Source organism: Canis aureus, chromosome 1 (genome assembly GCF_053574225.1).
Source record: "Canis aureus isolate CA01 chromosome 1, VMU_Caureus_v.1.0, whole genome shotgun sequence".
Classification (NCBI taxonomy): domain Eukaryota; kingdom Metazoa; phylum Chordata; class Mammalia; order Carnivora; family Canidae; genus Canis; species Canis aureus.
Genome location: NC_135611.1, coordinates 86,364,681 through 86,387,981, shown reverse-complemented (window position 1 = coordinate 86,387,981; position 23,301 = coordinate 86,364,681). Strand labels below are relative to the sequence as shown.

The 23,301-nt window shown below is 40.2% G+C and overlaps 1 protein-coding gene across 2 annotated transcripts in view; it reads left to right on the top strand.

The window, feature by feature from the left end:
- The window catches only part of C1H9orf85 (chromosome 1 C9orf85 homolog), a 117,889-nt gene extending 95,303 nt beyond the window's left edge, over nucleotides 1-22,586 (top strand). The window contains exon 3 of one of the 2 annotated variants that reach the window (XM_077907170.1): nucleotides 22,568-22,586. In XM_077907170.1, the coding sequence (XP_077763296.1) occupies nucleotide 22,568 (1 nt within the window). In that variant the 3' untranslated portion in view covers nucleotides 22,569-22,586. Of the gene's footprint in view, nucleotides 1-364; nucleotides 384-22,567 lie in introns of those variants that run through there. The other variant, XM_077907161.1, reaches the window with a different exon arrangement.
- Nucleotides 22,587-23,301: the final 715 nt, after the last annotated feature.

Here is a 23,301-nt window from a genome sequence, read left to right as displayed (position 1 = left end):
CACTATAACAGCTTTTATTTTTTGTTCATGTTTGCCCATATATACACATATCTTGTTTTCAATTCTTTTACTGTCAGTTTTTCTGTGTTCTTATATCTTTGATTTTTCTCTTCTAGAAGAGATAGTACTGGATTTTTAAATTTTCCAGTCTGACAATCTCAGTTTTTTTTTTTTTTTTTTAAGATTTTTATTTATTTATGATAGACATGGAGAGAGAGACAGGCAGAGAGAGAAGAAGGCTCCATGCACCGGGAGCCCGACGTGGGATTCGATCCCGGGTCTCCAGGATCGTGCCCTGGGCCAAAGGCAGGCGCCAAACTGCTGCGCCACCCAGGGATCCCAGTTTTTTTGTTTTTGTTTTTAGGTAGGCTCCACACCCAGCATAGAGCCCAGTGTGGGGCTTGAACTCATCATGCTGAGATCAAGATCTGAGCTGAGACTGAGTCGAATTCTTAAGGAAATGAGCCAACCAGGTACCCCTAATCTCAGTTTTTTAACTGAAAATTAAATAAATTTAAATTTATTTAAATAAATTTTAAATTGGATTCATTTATATTTTTTATGACTCCTGATATATTCAAATTTATTTCTAACTTCTTTACTTTCTCATCCTAATCCATTATTGCTTTCTTCTGAATTTATTTATTTTTTTAACTTTTTTTTTTTTTTTTGAGAGAAAGAGAGAGAGAGTGAGCAAGAGAAGGTGTTTGAAAGGGAGTGGGTTAGAGAAAGAGAGAGAAAGAATCTTAAGCAGGCTCCATGCCCAGCAAGAAGCTCAATGTGGAACTCCATCTCCTGATCCTGAGGTCATGACCCGAGCTGAAATCAAGAGTTGGGTGCTTAACCAACTGAGCCACCCAGGTGCCCCACTTCTGAATTTATTTTTAATAAATAACTTTACTTTTAAAGTTTTTTTTTTTAAGACTTTATTTATATATTCATGAGAGACACAGAGAGAGGCAGAGACACAGGCAGAGGGAGAAGCAGGCTCCATGCAGGGAGTCCAAAGAGGGACTGATACCGATACCGGGACTACAGGATCACAACCTGAGCCAAAGGCGGTGCTAAACCGCTGAGCCACCCAGGCCACCCTGGACTCATTTTTTTGTTTGTTTGTTTTGTTAGGGGCTACAAAATTGTGAGTTTCTAAATTTTTCTTCCTTTTACATATATTAGGGGGAATTCTTTGGTGAGGAAGAGCCTTCTTTCTGGTTAGGGCTGTTGGGTTATGCTTTTTTTTTCTTTTTTTTTTAAGGTTTTATTTATTTATTTGTGAGAGACAGAGAGAGACACAGGCAGAGGAGAAGCAAGCTCCATGCAGAGAGCCTGATGTGGGACTTGATCCTGGGGACTCCAGGATCACGCTCTGGGCCAAAGGCAGGTGCTAAAACGCTGAGCCACCCAGGGATTCCCCATTGGGTTACTCTTAATTTCAGTTCTTACTTCAAGACAGTATGAAGGTTTAATTATTTCCTTTATTTATTTATTTTTAAGAACTTATTTATTTATTTTTAAATTTTTTTTAAAAATTGTTTCCTTTTAACCTTAAAATCTTAATATGGGTATTTAACAAAATCGAAGTTAGTATCTCTGCTCTTTTCCACCAATTCAAAGACTTTAGACTTTGCCTCACAGACTATCTTTATCAGGGTTTTAGTTCTATCTTTTTTTTTTTTTTTTTGGTTTTCCCTCAAATTAGACTTTTTTTTTTTTTTCAAATTAGACTTAATTATTACTGATTTACATAGTCCATCTCTGTATGTTTATACATATTATATAGTATATATATATGTGTGTGTGTATCCAATGCTGCTTTTTGTGTTGTTACTGTTTTGGTTATAACTCCTTTATTTTGTGAAACATACTCTACAGTGGAATCTTAAATGAGGGGCATGTGAAGTAAATTTTTGGAGCCCTTGCACATCTATAAATGTCTTTATTTTACCTTCACACATGTTTTGTAGTTTGATAAAGAATTTGTCAGGCATGGTTCCTTGAACATTTTAAGTAATTGTCCTAATACCTTTTAGTATTGCTGTTGAGAATTAAATATCCTTTTGATTCCTCATCCTTTGTTTGTGACCTGTGTTTCCTCTCTGAAAGTGGTTAGAATCCTTAATTTATCTTGTTCTTCCAAAATTTTATTATGATATGCTGGGTTCTTTTTCATTTATTAAAATCACGTGAGCTCTTTCAACTGAAGACTATGTTCTTCTGTTCTGGATATTTTTTAATTAAAAAAAATTAAAAATATTTTATTTATTTATTCATGAGAGACAGAGAGAGAGAGAGAGAGAGAGAGAGGGGCAGAGACAGGCAGAGGGAGAAGCAGGCTCTCCGCTGGGAGCCCCTTGTGGGACTCTATCCTAGGACCCTGGGATCATGACCTGAGGCAAAGGCAGATGCTCAACCATTGAGCCACCCAGGTGTCCCTGGATTTTTTTTATATCAGTTCTTTGATAATTTTATTCCTTTTGTTTTATCTATTTACTTTTTCTGGAACTGCTATGAATTACTTGATAGGTATCTTTGATTTCTTGTCTCAGTCTATTGTCTTTTCTCCCTGACTTCTGTCTCTGTATCTTTTGTAGTTCTCCAGTCCAGGAAATTTACTTAATTTTTGTAGTCCAGCCCATCTGTTGGATTTTTAGGAACTCTAATTTTTTTAAAACTTTAAAAATTTTTTTTTAATTTTATTTTTATTTATTTATGATAGTCACAGAGAGAGAGAGAGAGAGAGGCAGAGACATAGGCAGAGGGAGAAGCAGGCTCCATGCACCGGGAGCCTGATGTGGGATTCCATCCCGGGTCTCCAGGATCGTGCCCTGGGCCAAAGGCAGGCGCCAAACCGCTGCACCACCCAGGGATCCCTAAAAACTTTAAAATTTTTTATTCCTTTTTCATAGCATCCTGTTTAGTTTTTATAGATGAACTATATTCTCTTGTCTTGTTGAAAATAATGATAATGTCTAAAAAGTATATTATTTTGCTTTGTACATTATAATTGTTTTTTCTGGATTCCTTTTCTGTATTTTTGTTTTGAGCTTCTATTTTTCCTACTTAAAGCTTTCAGCAAATGTCTATCTACCCTTGATTCAGAACAAATAGCACATTCTATGAAGAGACTTTGAGCGGAAATTAAAGGATAAAAAAGATATTTTCTTTGGTATTGTTTTGAAATAAGCACCTAATTCTTGATGGTCATCCCTCTTTCAACTTCACATATTATTGTCTTTTCAAGCAACCTTGACTTTTTTATGAGATGACTATGTTTTCTATGGGTGAATGTCAATTTAGGCATAACCTTGTGAGATATATTTTTTAAAGATTTTATTTCTTAAGTCATCTCTATACCCGGCATGGGGCTCAAACTCACAACCCTGAGATCAAGAGTTGCAAGTTTTGAGGGCTGACACTTTGCCCATACATACTTATTAGAGCACAAGACTAGGAGTTAGGGGGACTGGGTTCAACTTCCTGCTTCTTACTATGTGATCATTGGTGAATCTGAACCTCAGTTTTGTCACATGTAAAATGAAACCCATTTTCCTCACCATGCTAGTAATGGGGATCAAATGTGATAAACCAGTTGTCTTCACTCATGAATCATCAGTCTAATTGTTCTTAAATTCCTTCATCCACAAAGACCTGCAAGCATGACACTTTTTCCCCAAGTTGTTATTCTTTCAGGGAAGATTACTTTCTGGCTGAGGCTGGCAAACAGCTGCCACATTTTAATTTATTATGATTTTTTGTTAGTTTGTGTTTGTTTCCTAACCTTGTATAATTTCAATTTTTTGGAATCCGAATGAGAATCTTGAGGCCAAATTCTACTTCATTCAGTCTCTGGTTGGTCTTTTATTTTTAAAGTTTTTATTTATTCATGAGAGATACAGACAGAGAGAGAGAGAGAGAAGGGCAGAGACACAGGCAGAGGGAGAAGCAGGCTCCACGCAGGGAGCCCTACCTGGGACTCGATCCCTGGTCTCCAGGATCACGCCCTGGGCTGAAGGCAGGCGTCAAACCGATGAGCCACCCAGGAATCCCTGGTTGGTCTTTTAAAAACAAATGTGGTTGCATGAAATTGATGTCAGAAAAATGCCTATAGTCCATTAATCACCTTGGGTGGACAAGACAGGTGGCTACTGCAAGAATAAGGGAATAATCCCTAAGTGACTAAGACAAAACGTAATTCCCTTAGGAACCAGGTCAAGCAGATTATGTAGGGCTAGGGTGGTGACTCAGCCTTTTGAGGCTTGTACTTACAGGTTGAGGGACTTGTGAGGTGTTTTGGGGAGTGTGTGGGTAGCTTTGTGGGAAGAGCGATTCATCCTCCTGGAAGCATTGCTTTGCGTCTCTGTCTCTGTCTCTCCCTATCTCCCTGTCTCTGTCTCCCCCTCTTGGTGTCTCCATTTTCCTCTAACTCATTTGCTCTGGCTCTCACTCTCTTTATAACTTCCTTTTGTTCTGTCGCTCAAGAAGGGAAACATAAGTGAGGAAGTTTAATTTTAGTTCCCAAAAGGATCAGAGAGGACATGAAATAGTAGCTAGTGATTGATTAGCTGTAAGGAAAAAAAGTTATGCATATTTTTCTTCAAAAACAGCCCATAGTCACGACAAGCTACAACCCAAATAAATATGAGACTAGTAATTGAGCACAGGTTTCTAAGATAATGAACCAAGGAAGACATAGTACAGAGATAAAGAAGAATAGACCTACATTTATTGAGCCTGTGTGCTATCTGGAAAGCTGCTGCAATAACTGATAAAAATAATACATGATTCAAAGTTCTTTGGATAAATATAGCTGAGTAAGAACAAATGAGTAACATTGGTGAAGTAGATTATATTTCTGTGTGTGAAGAGATGTTGTAAACTATAATTCCATTCACTTCAGACATTTGTTAGGCACACACTGGGGACAAAGCTTTGTCCTAGAAACTGGAAGGAGCTATAAAATAAATGACACTGTTAAGGAAATAAAAGATTTCCTATTTTATATGTATTTCACTTGTTCAGATTATGTGGTTCTCATACTATGTTCTCATTGGTCTTATTCCTGCTAAGCTATAGGGATAAAACTTCTTACTCTCTTAATAGGGGATGTTCATCTGCCCCAGAGAAAGAAGCTGGGGAAGAGAGACCGGCTCTCAATCAGAAAGCCAGAACTCAGAGGGCTCTCAGAACTCAGATCTGCATAGTATAAGTCATATTATATGCTTGGGTCTTGCTCTGTATTTTCTTGGTTCTTTTTTTTAAGATTTTATTTATTTATTCATGAGACAGAGAGATAGATGAGGAGAGGGAAAAAGAGAGAGAGAGAGAGGCAGAGACATAGGCAGAGGGAGAAGCAGGCTCTCCTCGAAGAGCCCAATGTGGGACTCTGTCGCTCAACTGCAGGATCAGGCCCCGAGCTGAAAGCAGTGCTCACCTGCTGAGGCATCCAAGTGTCTCTATTTTTTTGGTTATTGTTTGTTTATTTTCTTCCTGTTCTGGCCTTGTTTTACCTGTACTTTTGAAGATAACAAAGAAGAGTCTTAGATGCTTGTGAGCCACTGTTCACAAAGTTGGTCTTTGGACCAGCAGCATTAGCCTCTACCTGGGGATTCATTAGTAATGCACGTTTCTAGATCCCACCCAGACACATTGGATCCGAAAGTCAGTATGGGGACCAGTGATGTGTCCTGCCTTCCAGGGGATTCTGATGCTGGCTCCCTGCTGAGCGCTAAAGCTCTGCTTGAGAACTGAAGGAGAACAGCACCCTCTGCAGGCCTTGTGGTCACAGCAGCCATGAGAAAGGAGCTCTATCCAGGTGAAGCAGGGGGGAGCAATGTTCTTGTCCCATGGAGTGGAAGAATAAATCTCACAAAGGAGAGTGAGCAAAGTGGTAGAGTTTTATTAGGCAAGGATATAGAAAAATCTCTAGAGAGTGAGAGGGGTCCCAACCGGGTTGCCAATGAGGTCTTTTCATCTCTGTTCTTTTATTAGGATTTTGCCAGAAACCTGGGGGTAGTCGGGTCAGTGGCCTGGAACTAGACATGACACTTACACATTGTTTGAGAGTTCTTGTCTCTGTGACATCTGTGATCTATAGATATCTATTGCTAGTCTGATTAATCTTTATAGTTAAGTCTTCCTTTGAGGCCTGATTAGTTTTTGGGGTTATTTTTATTTTCTGTGGTTACAATGTAATTATTAGAAAAACATCTTAACCCTAGTAATTGAGATAAGGCGCTCTAAATTTTCCTAATCTCTGTCTTCATTTTATCGCTGCATCTGCATACCTGAAATATCCCCAGAACCTAGCTGGGGCCCCTAATCTTTCCCCACCTAAAATCCCATTCTTTCCCTATTCACAGGGGGAAGGGGAGAAGGTTAAGATTTCCAAGCCCGTCTGTCTCTTTCCCACCATGAGAGACTTCTACCATAGTCAATTTGAGAGGTTCTGGATTGATTTAATTAAGGGGTATTACTGTTCTCTTCATAATAGTCCAGGTTCTCAAGATGGGTGGATATGGGTGAATTTTAGAATGAGTATTTACCAAAAAGAAGAAGAAGAAGAAGGAGAAGGAGAAGGAGAAGGAGAAGGAGAAGAAGAAGGAGGAGGAGGAGGAGGAGAATGAGCATTTACCGTTCTATTTACTTTTTCCAGTTTTGGTGTTTGTATCATATCACTCCCTTACCAAAAAGTGTCAGTGCGGGACACCTGGGTGGCTCAGCGGTTGAGCATCTGCCTTCGGGTCAGGGCGTGATCCCAGAGTCCCGGGATCAAGTCCCACACGGGGCTCCCTGCGGGAAGCCTGCTTCTACTTCTGCCTGTTGGGTCTCAGCCTCTCTCTGTGTGTCTCTCATGAATAAATAAATAAGATCTTTAAAAAAACAAACAAACAGAAAAAACAAAGTGTCAGTGCCTCTCCTTCAACAGCCCTCCTAGCCTGGTCTGTAGTGCCTCTGCTATGAGTCACATTCCACTCTCAGCCTTCCCCTCCCTTCTTTTCCACCTGGAAAAGTCTTGTTTCCTTTCCTCTGTGCTTAGGTAGCTCTTGCTACAGCAGCACCTCACTAGGCATCAATTTGCAACCAAGTTCCCTCTCTAGACTGAGCTCCTTGAAGGTAGGGTAGGGACGGCATTCTGATCCTTCTTATCCCCAGCAAGGGCAAAGTTGCAGAGCTATGAGTAAACGTGGTGTTTAATGAAGAGAAAGAGGCCAATGTACATAGAGCAGGGGGAGAGGAAGAGAAGTATTGGGATGAGGTCTGAAGGCAAAGGCCTTGCTAAGGACTTTAGATTTCTTCTGAAGACCAAGGGGAGCCATTAAATGGGTGACCCAGTATGACATGTACACAAATTATATTACTTATCTCTCATTTAATCCTCTCAACAGATAGTGAGGTAATTGATACTTAAAAACAAAGAAAGGAAGAAGCTGAAAAGTTATGGGTTGGATCCAAAAGTCACTGAGCAAAGACTGAACAGAGCCTGAAACCTGGATCTTCAAACTCCCAAGTCCAGTGTTGTCCTCTGGGCCCCCTAAGTAATGGCCAGGGTGAGGGTATGGCTGTAGTGTTTCCTGTGGACATTCTAGGAATTGGGGAATGGCATGTCCTAGAGGGATGCATTTCTTTCTTTCTTTAAAAAATTTTTTAATTCCAGTAGATAACACACAGTGTTATATTAGTCTCAGGTGAGCAACATAGTGATTCAACAATTCTGTACATTCTTCAGTGCTCATCATGGTAAGTGTACTCTTCATCCCCATCACCTGCTTCACCTATTCCCCACCAACCTCCTGTCTGGTAAACCATCAGTTTGTTCTGTATTTAAGAGTCCGTTTTGTTATCTCTTTTTATCTTTGTTTTGTTTCTTAAATTCCACATATGAGTGAAATCATATAGTATATAACATTCTCTGACTCATTTCACTTAGCGTAATACCCTCTAGATCTATTCATGTCATTGCAAATGGCAAGATTCCATTCCTTATTATGGCTGAGTAATATTTCATTGTGTGTGTATATAAATATACATTATATATAATATAGATAATCTATATAATCTATATTACATATGTGTGTGTGTCTATCTCATATCTTCTTTATCCATTCATCTATACATAGACACTTGGGCAGCTTCCATAATTTGACTGTTGTAAATAATGTTGTAATAAATAGGCCCACATACATCTTTTTGAACTAGTGTTTTCATATTCTTAGGCTAAATACTCAGTAGTGGAATTACTGGATCGTATGGTAGTTCTAGTTTTATTTTTCGAAGAGGAATGTATTTCTCTTTTTTTTAAGTTTATTTATTTTTTTAGTAAGCTCTACACTCAGAAGGGGACTCAAACCCACAACCCTGAGACCAAAAGTCTCATGCTCTTCCGACTAAGTGAGCCAGGAACCTGTGGGAATGTCTTTCTTTTCTTTCTTTCTTTCTTTCTTTCTTTCTTTCTTTCTTTCTTTCTTTCTTTCTTTCTTATTTTCTTTCTTTCTTTCTTTCTATTTTCTTTCTTTCTTTCTTATTTTCTTTCTTTCTTTCTTTCTTTCTTTCTTTCTTTCTTTCTTTCTTTCTTTCTTTCTTTCTTCCTTCCTTCCTTCCTTCCTTCCTTCCTTCCTTCCTTCCTTTCTTATTTTCTTTCTTTCTTTCTTTCTTTCTTTCTTTCTTTCTTTCTTTCTTCTTTCTTTCTTTCTTTCTTTCTTTCTTTCTTTCTTTCTTTCTTCTTTCTTTCTTTCTTTCTTTCTTTCTTTCTTTCTTTCTTTCTTTTGAAAATTTTATTTGTTTATTTGGGGGGAGGTGGCAGAGGGAGAGGGAGAGAGAGAGTCTTAAGCAGACTCCTCCCTGAGGAAGGAGCCTGATTCAGAGCTATATCTCATGATCCTGAGATCCTAAAACAGTTACCCGACTGTGCCACCCAGGCACCCCTGGGAATGTATTTTTTAGTGGGCTAGTATATGAAGCAGAAGTTCAGCTAGCTTTGGAAGAGGTTAAAGATTTTTGGAGGAGGGAGGAACTAGTACCAAAGAGCCTGACCTCAGGATTTTCAGGGTTCTGTAGGATTAAAGAATTAATAGTGACTTTGCAGTAGCTCAATTTTATGGAACACTTACTATATGCCAGGCACTGCTCTAAATGCTTACACACATACACACACACACACCAGTTACAGGCAGGAGAAAAGGCAGTGACAAAGTTCTTGAGATACTAATGAGCCTGGCATATTTAAGGAATCGAAAATGGTCAGTGTTCTATAAGAGCAGTAGTACTGTTTCTCTTCACAGCAAGCCAGTGAGGAAGGCATTGGCATTATCCCAATGTCACAGATGAGGAACTGAGGCATACAGAGGTTAATAATTTGCCTAAGACCCAGCGACTAAGTGGCAAGAACTCAAGAGCCCACACTTTCCAACCATAATGCGCTGCTATTTATTGAGTGGACAATATGTATAGGAGCTCTGCAAAAATTGTTTATGACCCGGCCCTGAAAGATGGCCATTATTAGCTTCCTCCTTTGATATTTAATGAAGTCCAGAGACCATAAGTAATCTCCTCAATGTTGTTCAGTGAGCTCAAATCCAGCTTAATCCATGCTTTTTGCTGTACATTCTGCTGCCTCTCAGGATCTCCAAGGAGGATCCCTCTCCTAAACTGGACTGAATAGCAGGGAAACCTGGACTTGTCAGGCAGGTCTTTCCTAATCTGAAATGCAGTGCTCAAAACTGAGGTCAACTGCATTTCAGATGTTCTTGTTATTAATCCACTGAGATGCTTGGACTGAAAAAAAGTAACTTTGGAATCTTGCTGAGAGTAGGGTTATAAGACTTATGGAGCAGGACCCTCCCAGAGGTGATAACCAAGAATGTGGTTATAAAGCCTAAAACCATAGCTTCTCCCACAAGGAAGAGCTAGATAGAGAGACAGCCACCAGGGAACAAGGCAGGTGCATAAAAAGACTTTTAGGGGAACCTCATTCTGTACTGATTGCAATGGACCTGTTAGTCTTTTTTTTTTTTTTCATATTTCCTCAGTGATCTGACCCATTCAATGCTCATTACCTTTCATATCTCCCAAGAGGCAGGCATATGATGACTTTGGTTTTTGGAGAATTCCATGATCATGCATGTATTCAAATTCTTCTGCTTTTATTCCTCTGAATGTTTTCTGTATTCCTCATTAGTCTTAAGTATTTCTTATGATTGTTTCCTAACAGTCAGATTCTTCCAAATATATTACAAAATGTAATTGTATATATGTATCTGCTTGATGTTGAAGGGACTCTTTATAATGGCTAATCTGTGCTCATGTTGAAGTTCTACTGTAGCATTTAATAACCATGACATTTGTACAGGAACAACCTTTTGAAATCTAAGGTTCAGTGCCAAGATAATTAACATTTTAGACAATAAATTTAAAGCATAACAGACCTACTGAAATCTTAGGTAAATTGGTATCCATATTTAATCTTATTAAAAATTCTTTTAAAGTTTCTACTGCTTATTTTTTTAGAGCTTTCCAGTCTTATGAAAAGAAATGAAACAGAGTTTTAAGATGATCTATTACACTGAATCCATGTAGGAAACAGATAGTGTTGCCATGAGTCAATTATAACAAAAACCAAAAACTGTATGAACATTATATATCAACCTATGATTGTGAGGGTCTTTTAGGTTAAAGAAAAGATTTATGTTCACAGGGCTCAAAATTCATGAGGTTATATTATTCCTACAGATTATTACTTTAATTAATATTCAAGGTTAACCCTGCCAAGTGTAGCCTGGAAGTGGAATTAATGGCTTCAGGATCAGTTCTCAACCACTGTGGGATGGGAGCCAGGGAATAGATGTTCCAGCCTTCCATCTTTTAGGTGGACAAATCTGCTTTTTAGGAGGTACCAGGAGTCAAGACCTTGCACACTTAATGTTGGCTTTTCTTCCATCCCTGATTCACTTTCCCTCACTCCTGTTGCTCACAATCACCTCACAAATAACTTGCTCTCACGTCCAAGTCCTCATTTCCAGTTCTGCTTTAAGAAAAATCTAAACTGAGATCCCTGGGTGGCGCAGTGGTTTGGCGCCTGCCTTTGGCCCAGGGCGCGATCTTGGAGACCCGGGATCGAATCTCACCTCGGGCTCCCTGCATGGAGCCTGCTTCTCCCTCTGCCTGTGTCTCTGCCTCTCTCTCTCTCTCTCTCTCTCTCTCTGTGACTATCATAAATAAATAAAATCTTAAAAAAAAAGAAAAAAAGAAAAATCTAAACTAAGACATTTGGTACCAGAACCAGCCCTAGAAAACAGACTATTACAGTGGGCTTCCTGACATGTATTACCTACTGAGAACTTGCTAATGGTAAGTGGGGTGTTCTTGATCCTTTGTGTGCTATAGCATCACAATTGCTGAGGCTCTCGATGGATGGGTTGGGATGAGGTATAAGTGAAAGGGGAAGCACTGAGTTTGTCAGAAGCCCAGTACTTGAGTGGTAGGGGGCAATGGTAATTCTAAAAATGATGGAGTTGGCTGGATGTCTGCTTTGGAATCTTTGAAAGAAAAAATGGACATCAGCCAGCTATTAACTCAAGGGAAGCTATAAAAGCCAGAAGGCTTGCTTGGCAGCATATGAAGAGAGTCTTGTCTCTTGTAGCTATAGGGCAGCCTTTGCTAATGATCAGACCTTCAATTTAATAACAAGGTAGCAGGGCTGCAAAGAACACCAGAATGCACAGCTTTTACCAGTCTCCTGTGCTAAAGTCAGGGCTCCAGGATAAAGAAATTTGCAAAGATGTGTCTGAGAACCTTGGGTCTTTCCCCGTATTCCTCTGAACCCACCTTGTCGGCAGAAGCAATAGTCCTCCCTGCTAGAGGAGAGAGAACAGCCTCCCTTGGCAAGGAGGCCATGCAAAGCCCTTACCTAAGGTAGGCTGTGTTGCAAGATGATGCTTGTTCTCAAGACCTGACACTCTGATCCCCACCCTCCAGCTTATTGCCTCTAGGCCAATAACTAGGGTCAAGTCTCTGCATAACCCAAGAGGGAAAGTTTAATACCTGCTATGGTAGAAATAGATATTCACCTAAATAATTGCAGGGCATAGGTAGTATGTAGTGTGCAGAACCAAGGGAGCATGTGCAGGAATGGATTTTGAGGGTACTGGGTTGGGTGAGGAGGTGGGGTAGCAGAATATAAAACTGATTAGTAACAGTGAAATGATTCTCCCATGACTCGGGATTAAATGTCCTGGCAAAGAAGCATGCAGCTGGTTCCAATATGCTATTGGGTGGCTCCTTGAAGCTTAGTCATGATATGGAAGCATCCAGAGGAAGGAGTTACTATGCTCAGAGACTGGGCATGCTGGAATAGATTTATTACATAAGAGAGGCTACCCATTGTCTAGATTCTCAAAAAGGGCTCAGAAGGTACTCTTTTTATAAAAGTGAAGAAGAATGCACTAGTGAAGGGCACAAGAATCATTGAAACCTCAGTGGTGATTGCCTTTGTAGGCTGAGGTTAGCAATAGTAGGGGCCATTGCAAAATTAATCCTCCTAGTGTAAACGGGAGCAGTAAGATTTCAGAATAACAGGTGCCAGTGGCAGCATGTAAGCATCCGATGCAAGGGGGACGTGACTGTTAAAATGAACAGCAAGAGGAGTGTCAGACAGAGCACTGTGACCGGCAGGGATCTGTAAGTGATGGTTAATAGACTATGGTGTTCTCAGGGGTGAGACAAACAGGTCACAAACTGGGGAATGCTTGATTTGTATAACCAGAGGAAAGTAAGACTTGATGAGCAAAGAGTGATGTCAGTTTCCACTATAAATTATTTCTCTCCCAGTTTTCATATCCCTGTTTTTGCACCCAAAGCCCATCATTTGAAGGGGAGGGTGGGTCCCTGAAGTAGGCTTCTGCAACCTTCCAGCAAGTATATATAGGACATATTCCTTCAGTTCTTTCCCAAATAGAAGTTTACACTGGGAAGGTTTCCATATGAGCTCTATTGGTATAGTAGAGGGTCTAAGCTCAAAATGTTAGGAGCTCCCCATTATATTCCTATTCAATTCAATTTGGTAACCCTTGCAAAAACCAGATGGATTATTGCAATAAAGGTGGGCTATATAAACTTAAACAAAGGTAGCCCCACTTACAGCTGCTCTGATATATGTGGCATCTTTTTGTTACAGATCTACTACTTTGTACATGGCTATTGATCTTGGGGAATGCTTTTTTTTTTTTTTTTTTTTTTTTCAGTTCTGTCAGTAAAGGTTATCCAAGGTGTTCACAACGTGGAACTGTTATATTACCTTTCCTGATTGTTGACACAAAATAATCTCCATGGACCTTGACCATCTTGATATTTAACATAACCCATTGCCCCAGTATCTCACTGATACAATGTTAATTTGACCTGGTGAACAAAAAGTAGCACTGGGGATGCTTTACTTAAGAGTTATGTGCTCTAAAGGATGAAAGATAAAATAAAAAAGATTCAGGGGGATGCCATATTAGTAAAATTATTAGAGGTCTGATTGTCTAGGGTATGCCAGGACATCTCCTTTAGGTAGAAAGCCAAATTACAGCACTTTGTACCTTCAACCACCGAGAGGGAGGCTCAGTGCTTGTTGGGCCTCTTTGGATTTTGAACACAGCCAGTTTTGAATAAAGACCAGAGCAAGAAAGGACTTTACCGTAGGTTAGGGTTATACTGCAATCTTCCCCAAAGCTTGTGCTGAATGATCTAGCAGACCCAGTGGTGCTAGAAGTATCTATGTGGAAAGGATACTGTTTAGTCTCTGACAAGCTCTAATAGGAGAATCGCAGCACAGGCGGATAGGGTTCTGGACATAATCATGCCTTCTGTATCTGACCACTCTCCATAGGAAAAGAGGTTCTATGAGGCCTACTGTGACATTGTAGAGACCAAGCACCTGACCATATACACTAGGTGATGATGACAGAGTTGCTCACCATGGACTGGACATCATCATGACTACTGAGTCATAAGGACCTGCCACAATCCATTGTATGATGGAAAATGTTTCATAAAGATCAGGTCCCAGCAGGTCTAGAGGGTGTCACCTTTGTGGCACTAGTTCCTTTTCCTCAACTCATGCGCATGTTCTCACAGAAGCTTCCAGATGATCCAATGGTAGAAGAGGAAAATCCTTGTGTCTGGTTCATGGGTGAGTTGGCTCAGTATATTGGAGGAAAAAGAAAATGGACCATCATCACATTAGAGTCATTCCATATTGACCTTCAAGGACAGAGTGAGGGGAATCCTCCCAATGGACAGAGATACAACTTGTACACTTGGTTGTTTGCTTTGTATGGGAGAAGTGTCTGGAGATATGGATACATATAGGTTTCTGGGCAGAGGCAAATGGCTTGGTTAGTCAGCAACATGAAACTACCAATATTGGAAGATTGGAGACATGAAAGTAGACCTATAGGAGTGCGCACCAGGTCATGTGTGCTCAATAATCAGATGGAGAGGATGACTTACTCAGTGAATATCAACCAATATCTCTCTCTGGCCACCCATTGCTTGAGCATGGAGTGGCTATACTGGTAGGAATGGAGGCTCTGAAAAAAAAAAAAAAAAAGGAATGAAGGCTCTGCATTTTCCCAAAAAATGAGCTGCCTCTCTCCAAGGCTGACCTACTGGCCACTGGCTACTGCCAAGGCTGGATTTCCAGCATGTTAGCATCAAGGAATCACCCTGCACCCTCAGTGGGGTATGATACCTGAAGGACATCAGCCAGCTGCTTGGTTTCAGGTTGCTTACATTAGGCCTTTTCCACCTTGTAGTGACACTTCAGACCATATCATGCCAGTCTACATATGGGACTTTATTCTGTTTAAGGGGAAATACAATTATTTTGAGAGTAGAAACATAAAAAGGATCCATTAAATTCTTTGAGGTATTTCTGGTTTAAGCCTGATTGCTAACAAACCATTTGGCCACATTCCCTCCCATTCTTTCTTTAGGGGATAAGGGGTAGGACAGTGACCCATTATCATTTTTTGTGGAAGAGCATTTATTTAAAAAAAGATTGAAAATGGCTTCTCCATAGATAAAAAGTCCCAGTCCCAACTTCTCCTTCAGGTTTTCCTGCACATGTAATCCCCCTCTAAATTTCTAGCATCACTTTCTTAAAATAAGCACATGGGTGCACTAAGAGTTGTCTAGTCTTTTTTTAAAGATTTATTTATTTATTTGAGAGAGAGAGAGAGAGAGAGAGAGAGAGAGCACGCACAGAGGGAGAGGGAGAAGCATACTTCCCGCTGAGCAGGGAACCTGACCTGGGCCTCCATCCCAGGATCCTGGGATCATGACCTGAGCTGAAGGCAGACACTTAACTGACTGAGCCACCCAGGCATCTGAGTTTGCCTACTTTTAACAAAAAAGATTCTGACATTTTGAACCATCTCTATATTTTCTGCCTGCTAGTCACTGGGCTAGGTGTTTTTCATAAGGTATTTTATTTATTTTCCAGAATAACTGAACAGGGAAAATATTATAATCACCACATTGTTGATGAGGACACCAAGGATCAAGGGAGTTAGGTAACTTGCCCACAGCTGGTCAGTTGTGCAGCTAGGCTAGAATCTACCTGTGGTCCTCAGCAATTCATACAAGATTCTCATATTGTCTTTTGAACTTCGGAGCCGCATACTCCACCGGGCCTATTGAATTCATTATGCCCCAAGAATTACCTTTCCTCCCTTTTCATCCTGAATTTTTTATACCAGGCGCTCTCTCTTGGACTTCATAACACCCCCGCAGTCACTGTTATAAGGTTTCGGCTCATTTAGCCACAAAGGTCACATGTGTTCTGATAAGTCAAGGCTATTGTCTCTACATAATTCGGTGCAGGACACTGAGAACTAAAGAGAGGAAATTTGGACCATCCTGCCCTGATAGATCTGGGAAAGAGCGTTGCGGGAAGTTTAGGCTGAACCACAGGGTGCAGTTATACCACTGTTGGCCACCAGGTGGCAGAGGCGCTCAGGGCAGCGCAGCGAGGAGGCTAAAGTTGCGCCCAGGCTGGGCTGCAGGTGAGGCTCTCCCCGACTGAGAGAGAGCCCTGGAAGGGTTCATTAACAGCGTTCTCATCAGGGAGGTTTATTTGCTTAGGCAAATATAATTCAGAAAGATAGAGAATAGGATTCTCTGGTGACTTTCAAACAAGCTCATTTTTTTTTTAAAGATTTTATTTATTCATGAAAGACAGAGAGAGAGAGAGAGAGAGGGAGAGAGAGAGAGGCAAATACATAGGCAGAGGGAGAAGCAGGCTCCATGCTGGGAACCTGATGGGGGATTCGATCCTGGAACTCCGGGATCATGCCCTGATCTGAAGGCAGATGCTCAACCACTGAGCCACACAAGTGCCCTGCTCATTTTGGTTCTGATGAAGGATTTATGCCAGGGAAATGAAATCTAGAAGTATGTGTCTTTGTGCGCGTGCACACATGCTTCTGTTTGTTTTGGAGGTGGGGGTCACTGGAAGGGATAGTTTCAAAGAAATGAGATCAACACAGAAAATGAAGACATGAACCAGAGAATAGCTAGATGTGATCAGCAGACAGGATCCAGAAGAAGCAATTAGTGTCTTAGGGTAAGTTATGTAATGTGACCGAATTTCAGTTGTGACAAGGTTTTAGAAGGGAATTCTTTTTTAAAATTTAAATTTTTGTTGTTGTCATTGTTTACATAGGCTCCATGAGTAGGGTGAAACCCAGTGCAGAACTTCAACTCATGACCCTGAGATCAAGACCTGAAGTGAAATCAAGAGTCGGTTACTTAACCAAATGAGCCACCCAGGTGTCCCTAGAAGGGATTTCTTAACATATGTATTTTTTTAATTTTAGAGAGAGAAAGAAGGGGGGGTGGCGCACAGAGGGGGAGAGAAAAGGAGGGGAAACAATCTCAAGCAGACAGCCCTGAGAGTGGAGCCTGACCTGGGGCTCTGGGGCTCCATCTCAGAACCCTGAGATCACAACCTTAGTGGAAACCAAGAATCTGATGCTCAACTGACTGAGCCACCCAGGCGCTCCCCAATTTTTTTTTTTTAATGCCATGGGACCATTTGATAGGCTGGTGACATTTGTAGATCCTGTGGTAGACTGTATTTTGCAAAAATGATCTTAACCCTATCTTGGGTCTTATTTTTTTCCTGAAGTTTAGTTCTTCTCCACCAAATGATAGAGTCTGTGTACTTTCACCAAGAACCTGGGTGGGTCTTTGTGACTGCCTCAACTAATAGAGTAAGGTGAAGTGCCACATGACTTTGAAAATAAGTAATAACAGTTAGTTATATTAACTGTTATACTAGTTGAGACTCTGAGGTACATATAAAAAATCAGGCTACCCTGAACCTGCCATGTCAGACTACATGGAAATATCCACTTAAAGATAGAGATTCTGGGGAATGCCTGGGTGACTCAGTTAGGTGTCTGCCTTTAGCTCAGGTCATGATTTCAGGGTCCTGGGATTGAGTCCCACGTTAGGACTCACTGCTCAGCAGGGAACCTGCTTCTCCCTCTCTCTCTCTCAGATAAATAAATAAAATCTTAAACAAATAAATAGGGACATTCTGGAGAGATTAAAGAGTACACTTATCATGATGAAAATATAATAAAATTTAAAGAAGTAAATAAAAAAAAATAGAGATTCTGGATGAGCTCCACCTGTCCTAGCCCCCAGCTGTTCAGGTCTTCCCAGCCTCAGTGGTAAACATGTAAATGGATTATTCCAGTCCCAGCTACTGTCTATGTTTCCATGAGAAATCCCAAGCAAGAATTGCTTAGTGGAGCTGTGAGCCACAGAACCAGGAGAGATAATAATAAAATGACCATTGTTATTGTTGGTTTTTTTAAGATTTATTTATTTATTTGAAAGACAGCACGTGTGAGCACATGTGTATGTGAGTTGGGGGAGGGGCAGAAGGAAAGAGAAACTCTAAGCAGACTCTGTGCTGAGCGCAGAGCCGGAGTGGGGAAGTGGGTGGGGGCAGCTTGATCTCAGGACCCTGAGATCACCACCTGAGCTGAAACCAAGAATTGGACACTTAACTGACTATGCCATACAGGTGCCTTCAAGTGATTATTGTTTTAAGCTATGAAGTTTTTCAGTGATTTGTTACATAGCAACAGATAATACAAATGGACTTTTTCAGAGTACTCTTTCCAAATGCTTAAAATAGAAAATATAGGATTACGAAGGACTACTGGAGTATTAATAACCCAAATAAGTGATAATACATGTGATTCTTTATCAATGTATTAGATAAGATCTGGTGCTGGATATAAGGATCTGGTAATTTTAAAGTGTTGATGAACATAAATGATATCTGGAGATAATCTGTACAACAAAAATTTTTGTCTGTATAGCAAAAATATGATATAAAAATATTTGTTACTTTCATGATAACAAAGTCACAGGACTTCACAAGCACTTTTATTAATTATTAATTATAGAAGGAAATGCTAAATTTCAGTTACAGATAAGTGAAAATAAAGGAACAAAGGTATAATTTATTTTTTCAATCCTGGTTCGGGGACTGCTTTCCTCCACCCCGTACCCAACTGAGAACCATTAGAAGTGTGTACTTGTAAGAATCTCAGGTATTATAAAACAGTCCTATCTTTTGTAGATGTTGGAAAGGAGGGATGTAACATTAAATCCCTACCCAAAATCATGTGGCTCTTTGGTACCAGTGTTTTTTTTCCAAGCCACTGCTCTACTCCCTTTCTCTACAATTGTTTGTCTTGCATTCCTTCTTCCATGGGTCTGTCTGCTTCTCTCTTTTTTTCCATGACCTTTTCTTCTTCTGTGATCCTTCCTAGTCATGGAATTAAATGGAGATCTTTAAAACCAAAGCTGTGTGGTCTCACTTCTTTCTCATTCTTGCCCATAATTCCAAGGTAAACATTTTGGGCACTCATTGTTCTCTTTTACACACTGTGATTTCCCACATGAGCCCTTTACTTAATTAAACAGAACACGAATCCACATATAACCCTATGTCCCACTCCAGCATGCTCTGTGCCTTCTTCCGTTTACCTAAAGTATTATCACCTGAGAATATCCAATGGAAAAAAGACAGTCTATCCAACAAATGGTGTTGGAAAAACTGGACAGCAACATGCAGAAAATGAAACTGGACCTCTTTCTTAGACCATACACAAAAATAAATTCAAAACAGATGAAAGACCTAAATGTCAGACAGGAATCCACCAAAATCCTAGAGGAGAACACAGGCCGCAACCTCTCTGACCATGACTGCAGCAACTTCTTACTATATACCTTGTCAGAGGCAAGGGAAACAAAAGCAAAAATGAACTATTGGGACTTCATCAGATAATTTTTTTTTAATTTTTAAAAGATTTTATTTATTTATTCATGAGAGACAGAGAGAGAGGCAGAGAGAGAAGCAGGCTCCATGCAGGGAGACCGACTCGGGACTCGATCTCGGGTCTCCAGGATCATACCCTGGGCTGAAGGTGGTGCTAAACCGCTGAGCCACCCGGGCTGCCCAAGATAAAATGTTTTTGCACAACAAAGGAAATAATGATCAAAACAAAATGACAACCTAAGAATGAGAGAAGATATTTGCAGACAACATCTGGTAAAGGGTTAGTATCCAAAATCTGTAAAGAACTCATCAAACTCAATACTCTCCCCCCCACCAAAAAAATAATCCAGTTAAGAAATGGGCAGAAGACTTGAATAGACACTTGTCTAAAGAAGACATTTAGATGACTAATAGACCCATGAAAAGATGCTCAACATTACTTGCCATCAGGGAAATACAAATCAAAACCATGATGAGATACCATCTCACACCCTGTCAGAATGGCTAAAATTAACAACTCAAGAAACAACAGGTGTTGGCAAGGATGCAGAGAAAGAGGAACCCTCTTGCCCTGTTGGTGGGAATGAAAACTGGTGCAGCTACTCTGGAGAATAGGGTGGAGGTTCCTCAAAAAATTCAAAATGGAGCTACCCTATGATCCAGCAATTGCAGTACCAGCTATTTACTCAAAGAAGGCAAAAATACAAATTCAAAGGGATACATGCACTCCAAGGTTTATAGCAGCATTATCAACAATAGCCAAACTATGGAGAGAGCACAAATGTCCATCTACTGATAAATGGACAAAGAGGATGTGGTAACTATGTATACAATGGAATATTACTCAGCCATCAGAAAGGATGAAATCTTGCCATTTGTAATGACGTAGATAGAGCTAGAGTATGTTATGCTAAGTGAAATAAATCAGTCAGAGAAGGACAAATGCCATATGATTTCACTCATGTGGAACTTAAGAAGGAAACAGATGAACATATGAGAAGGGGGAAAAAGGGAGGGAGGGAAACAAACTATAAGAGACTTTTTAAAAGATTATATATATTATTATAAAATGTATATAAGATATATATTATACATAGGTTTTTATATATCTATATCATGTAGATATATTTATATAGATATAAATAAATATATAACCTATATGATATATATATTATAGATATATAAAATCTATATCTTATGTAAAAGACATATATTAGAGATATATGTTTTATATACTATATATGTTATATATATATATTAGAGATATGTATGTTAGAGAGGGAGGAGAGGGGCAAAAGGAAGGGGAGACAGAGTCTTTAGCAGATTCAGGGCTCAATCTCATGACCCTAAGATCATGACCTGAGCTGAAACTCAGAGTCACTTGCTCACCTGACTGAGCCATCCAGGCACCCCATCATAAGAGACTTTTAACAATAGAGAACAAAATGAGGGTAGATGGAGGGAGGTAGGTGGGGGATGGGATAGATGGGTGATGGGCATTAAGGAGGGCACTTGTTGTCATGAGCACTGGATGTTGTATCTAAGCGATGAATCACTGACTTCTATTCCTGAAACCAATATTTCACTGTATGTATGTAGTTAATACCTAAATAACTACTGTATGTAGTGAATAAATAAAATTTAATTTTTAAAAAGGAAGAAAAAAAAAAGGTAGTATCACCTGGCTCAATGCCCAACCTAGACTACCTGAGGGCAGGTCTTGAGAACTTGCATTTTAACAAGCTGCCCTGAGTGATCCAGAGGCTCTGAAAGTTTGAGTACCCCAGGTCTGAGCCTCACCCTCATGAAAGGTCCATGTAGGTTCCGCTTTCTGGGTGTGACCTCTTCTGACCACCACCGCCGCACCCTTTAGTATTGCTACTTATCCTATGCTACCTTCTTATGAAGACTTTCAGGGCAGAGAGAAAGAAAGAAGAGGAGTATGTAGGGAGACTATGTTACGTATCAGACACTCTGCAAGATCCAGTGAAGTAGATGCTATTGACCTTGTTTTACAAATGAGGAAATTGGGGACACCTGGGTGGCTCAGCAGTTGAGCTTCTGCCTTTGGCTTGAGTCATCTTCTGGGGTCCTGGGATCGAGTCCCACATCAGGTTCCATGTGGGGAGCCTGGAGATAGATTCATGTACCCGGCATCTAGGTCAAAAAATAAGGTCAGTGTAAGAGTGAGAAAAGAGATCAGGGCAGAACTTTTAGAAAGACATTCATCGAATATGGTTCAGCAAGAAATGAGAAAGAAATCTGTAAATGCTCAAGGGTAAGTTCAGGTTATTGCAGAAAAGGAACGTATATTAGAACTTAACATATGAAAAGTGGCTAAGCCTCAAATCTGAGGCTAAGTTGGATAAGGTCTATGTCATGAGAAGAGCAGAGGGTCTGAAGCTAAAAAAAAACAGCAAGGCTGTATGTTTAGTTCTACTATTTACTGTGTGACTCTGAAGCAGTTATTCAACCTTCTGAGCTTCAATTTCCTTATTTGTGTTTTTTTTTTAAGATTTTATTTATTTATTCGTGAGAGACACACACACAGAGAGGCAGAGACATAGGCAGAGAGAGAGGCAGGCTCCAAGCAGGGAGCCCGATGTGGGACTCAATCCCAGAGCTCCAGGATCATGCCCTGATCCGAAGGGAGGCGCTCAACTGCTGAGCCACCCAAGTGTCCCATCCCCTCTATCCCTTTTAAATCTCTGTTTGGAGATGCCTTGCTCTGCCCATTCTATCTAAAGTAGAGCACACATCATCATCTTACCCCATCTAACTTTATTCCCATGGTATTTGCTTGACATTGGGTTCTTAGATATTAGGTTATTTATTGCTTGTTCCACTATAACATAAGATCCACTATAAGGCAAGGTCTCTAAGAGCAGGAACTACTTGTTCACTACTATATCCCTGGAACCTGGAAGAGTTCCTGCACTTAGTAAGTGCAAGAAATATTTCTGATTTGTGGATGCCCCCTGCCACTTTCCTAGTCTAGGCCCACCATCATCTCTCACCTGGCTTCCTGCAAAAGCCTAAAAGCTCCCCTGCCTCTAGTTCCAGCTATATTCTAAACTGAATATAGTGACTTTCCTAAGATGAAAAGCTGTTCATCCACTGCCCTTAGGCTTTTCAGGGGAGGTTCTGTGTTAGTATCAACCCTGAATCTCAAGCAAAAGAAACCTCTAACCTTCCAGCTCTTCTAATTGATTCCCTGTCTTTCAGATTTTGGCTTTCTTATACTTCCCTTGAGAATCTTTTGTGACCATCATTGGGGTAGGTACCTCCCTTTTGAACTCCATAGATCATCCTGTAATTATTAATATGACAGACCTATTATATTATGTTACAATGCCAGTTTTTGTGATTTCAGTCCTCACACTGGAAGTAACTGCATGAACATCTAAATTATTCACTATTGTATCCTCATCATCTCCATTGTACCTGACATGTAAGAGTTGCTCAATAAATATTTATCAAGTTAATGAGTCCTTTTTTAAAAGATTTTATTTATTTATTTATTATTTATAAAACACAGAGGAGAGAGAGAGGCAGAGACACAGGCAGAGGGAGAAGCAGGCTCCCTGCAGGGAGCCTAATGTGGGACTCGATTCTGGGTCTCCAGGACCACGCCCTGGGCCAAAGGCAGGTGCCAAACCTCTGAGCCACCCAGGGATTCCCTAACTGCTACTTCTTTCTCTCTCTTCCCTCTCCATAATCAGAGCTGTAACTCTACTCAGCCACTATGTTGCTGCCACAGGGCTCTGAAATTTACAGTGTGCCAACTTTTAAAATGATGGTGCAATTAATTCAACAGCACATGCACATAGTATTACTATGCTTAACACCTAGTTAGCAAGAGTGATTAGTTAAAATAGGAAGCTACCAGATGGTAAGTATTATCAATAACACCCATATGTGAGCCAAGACATGAGTTACAGAGTTAATTTGAGGGCATA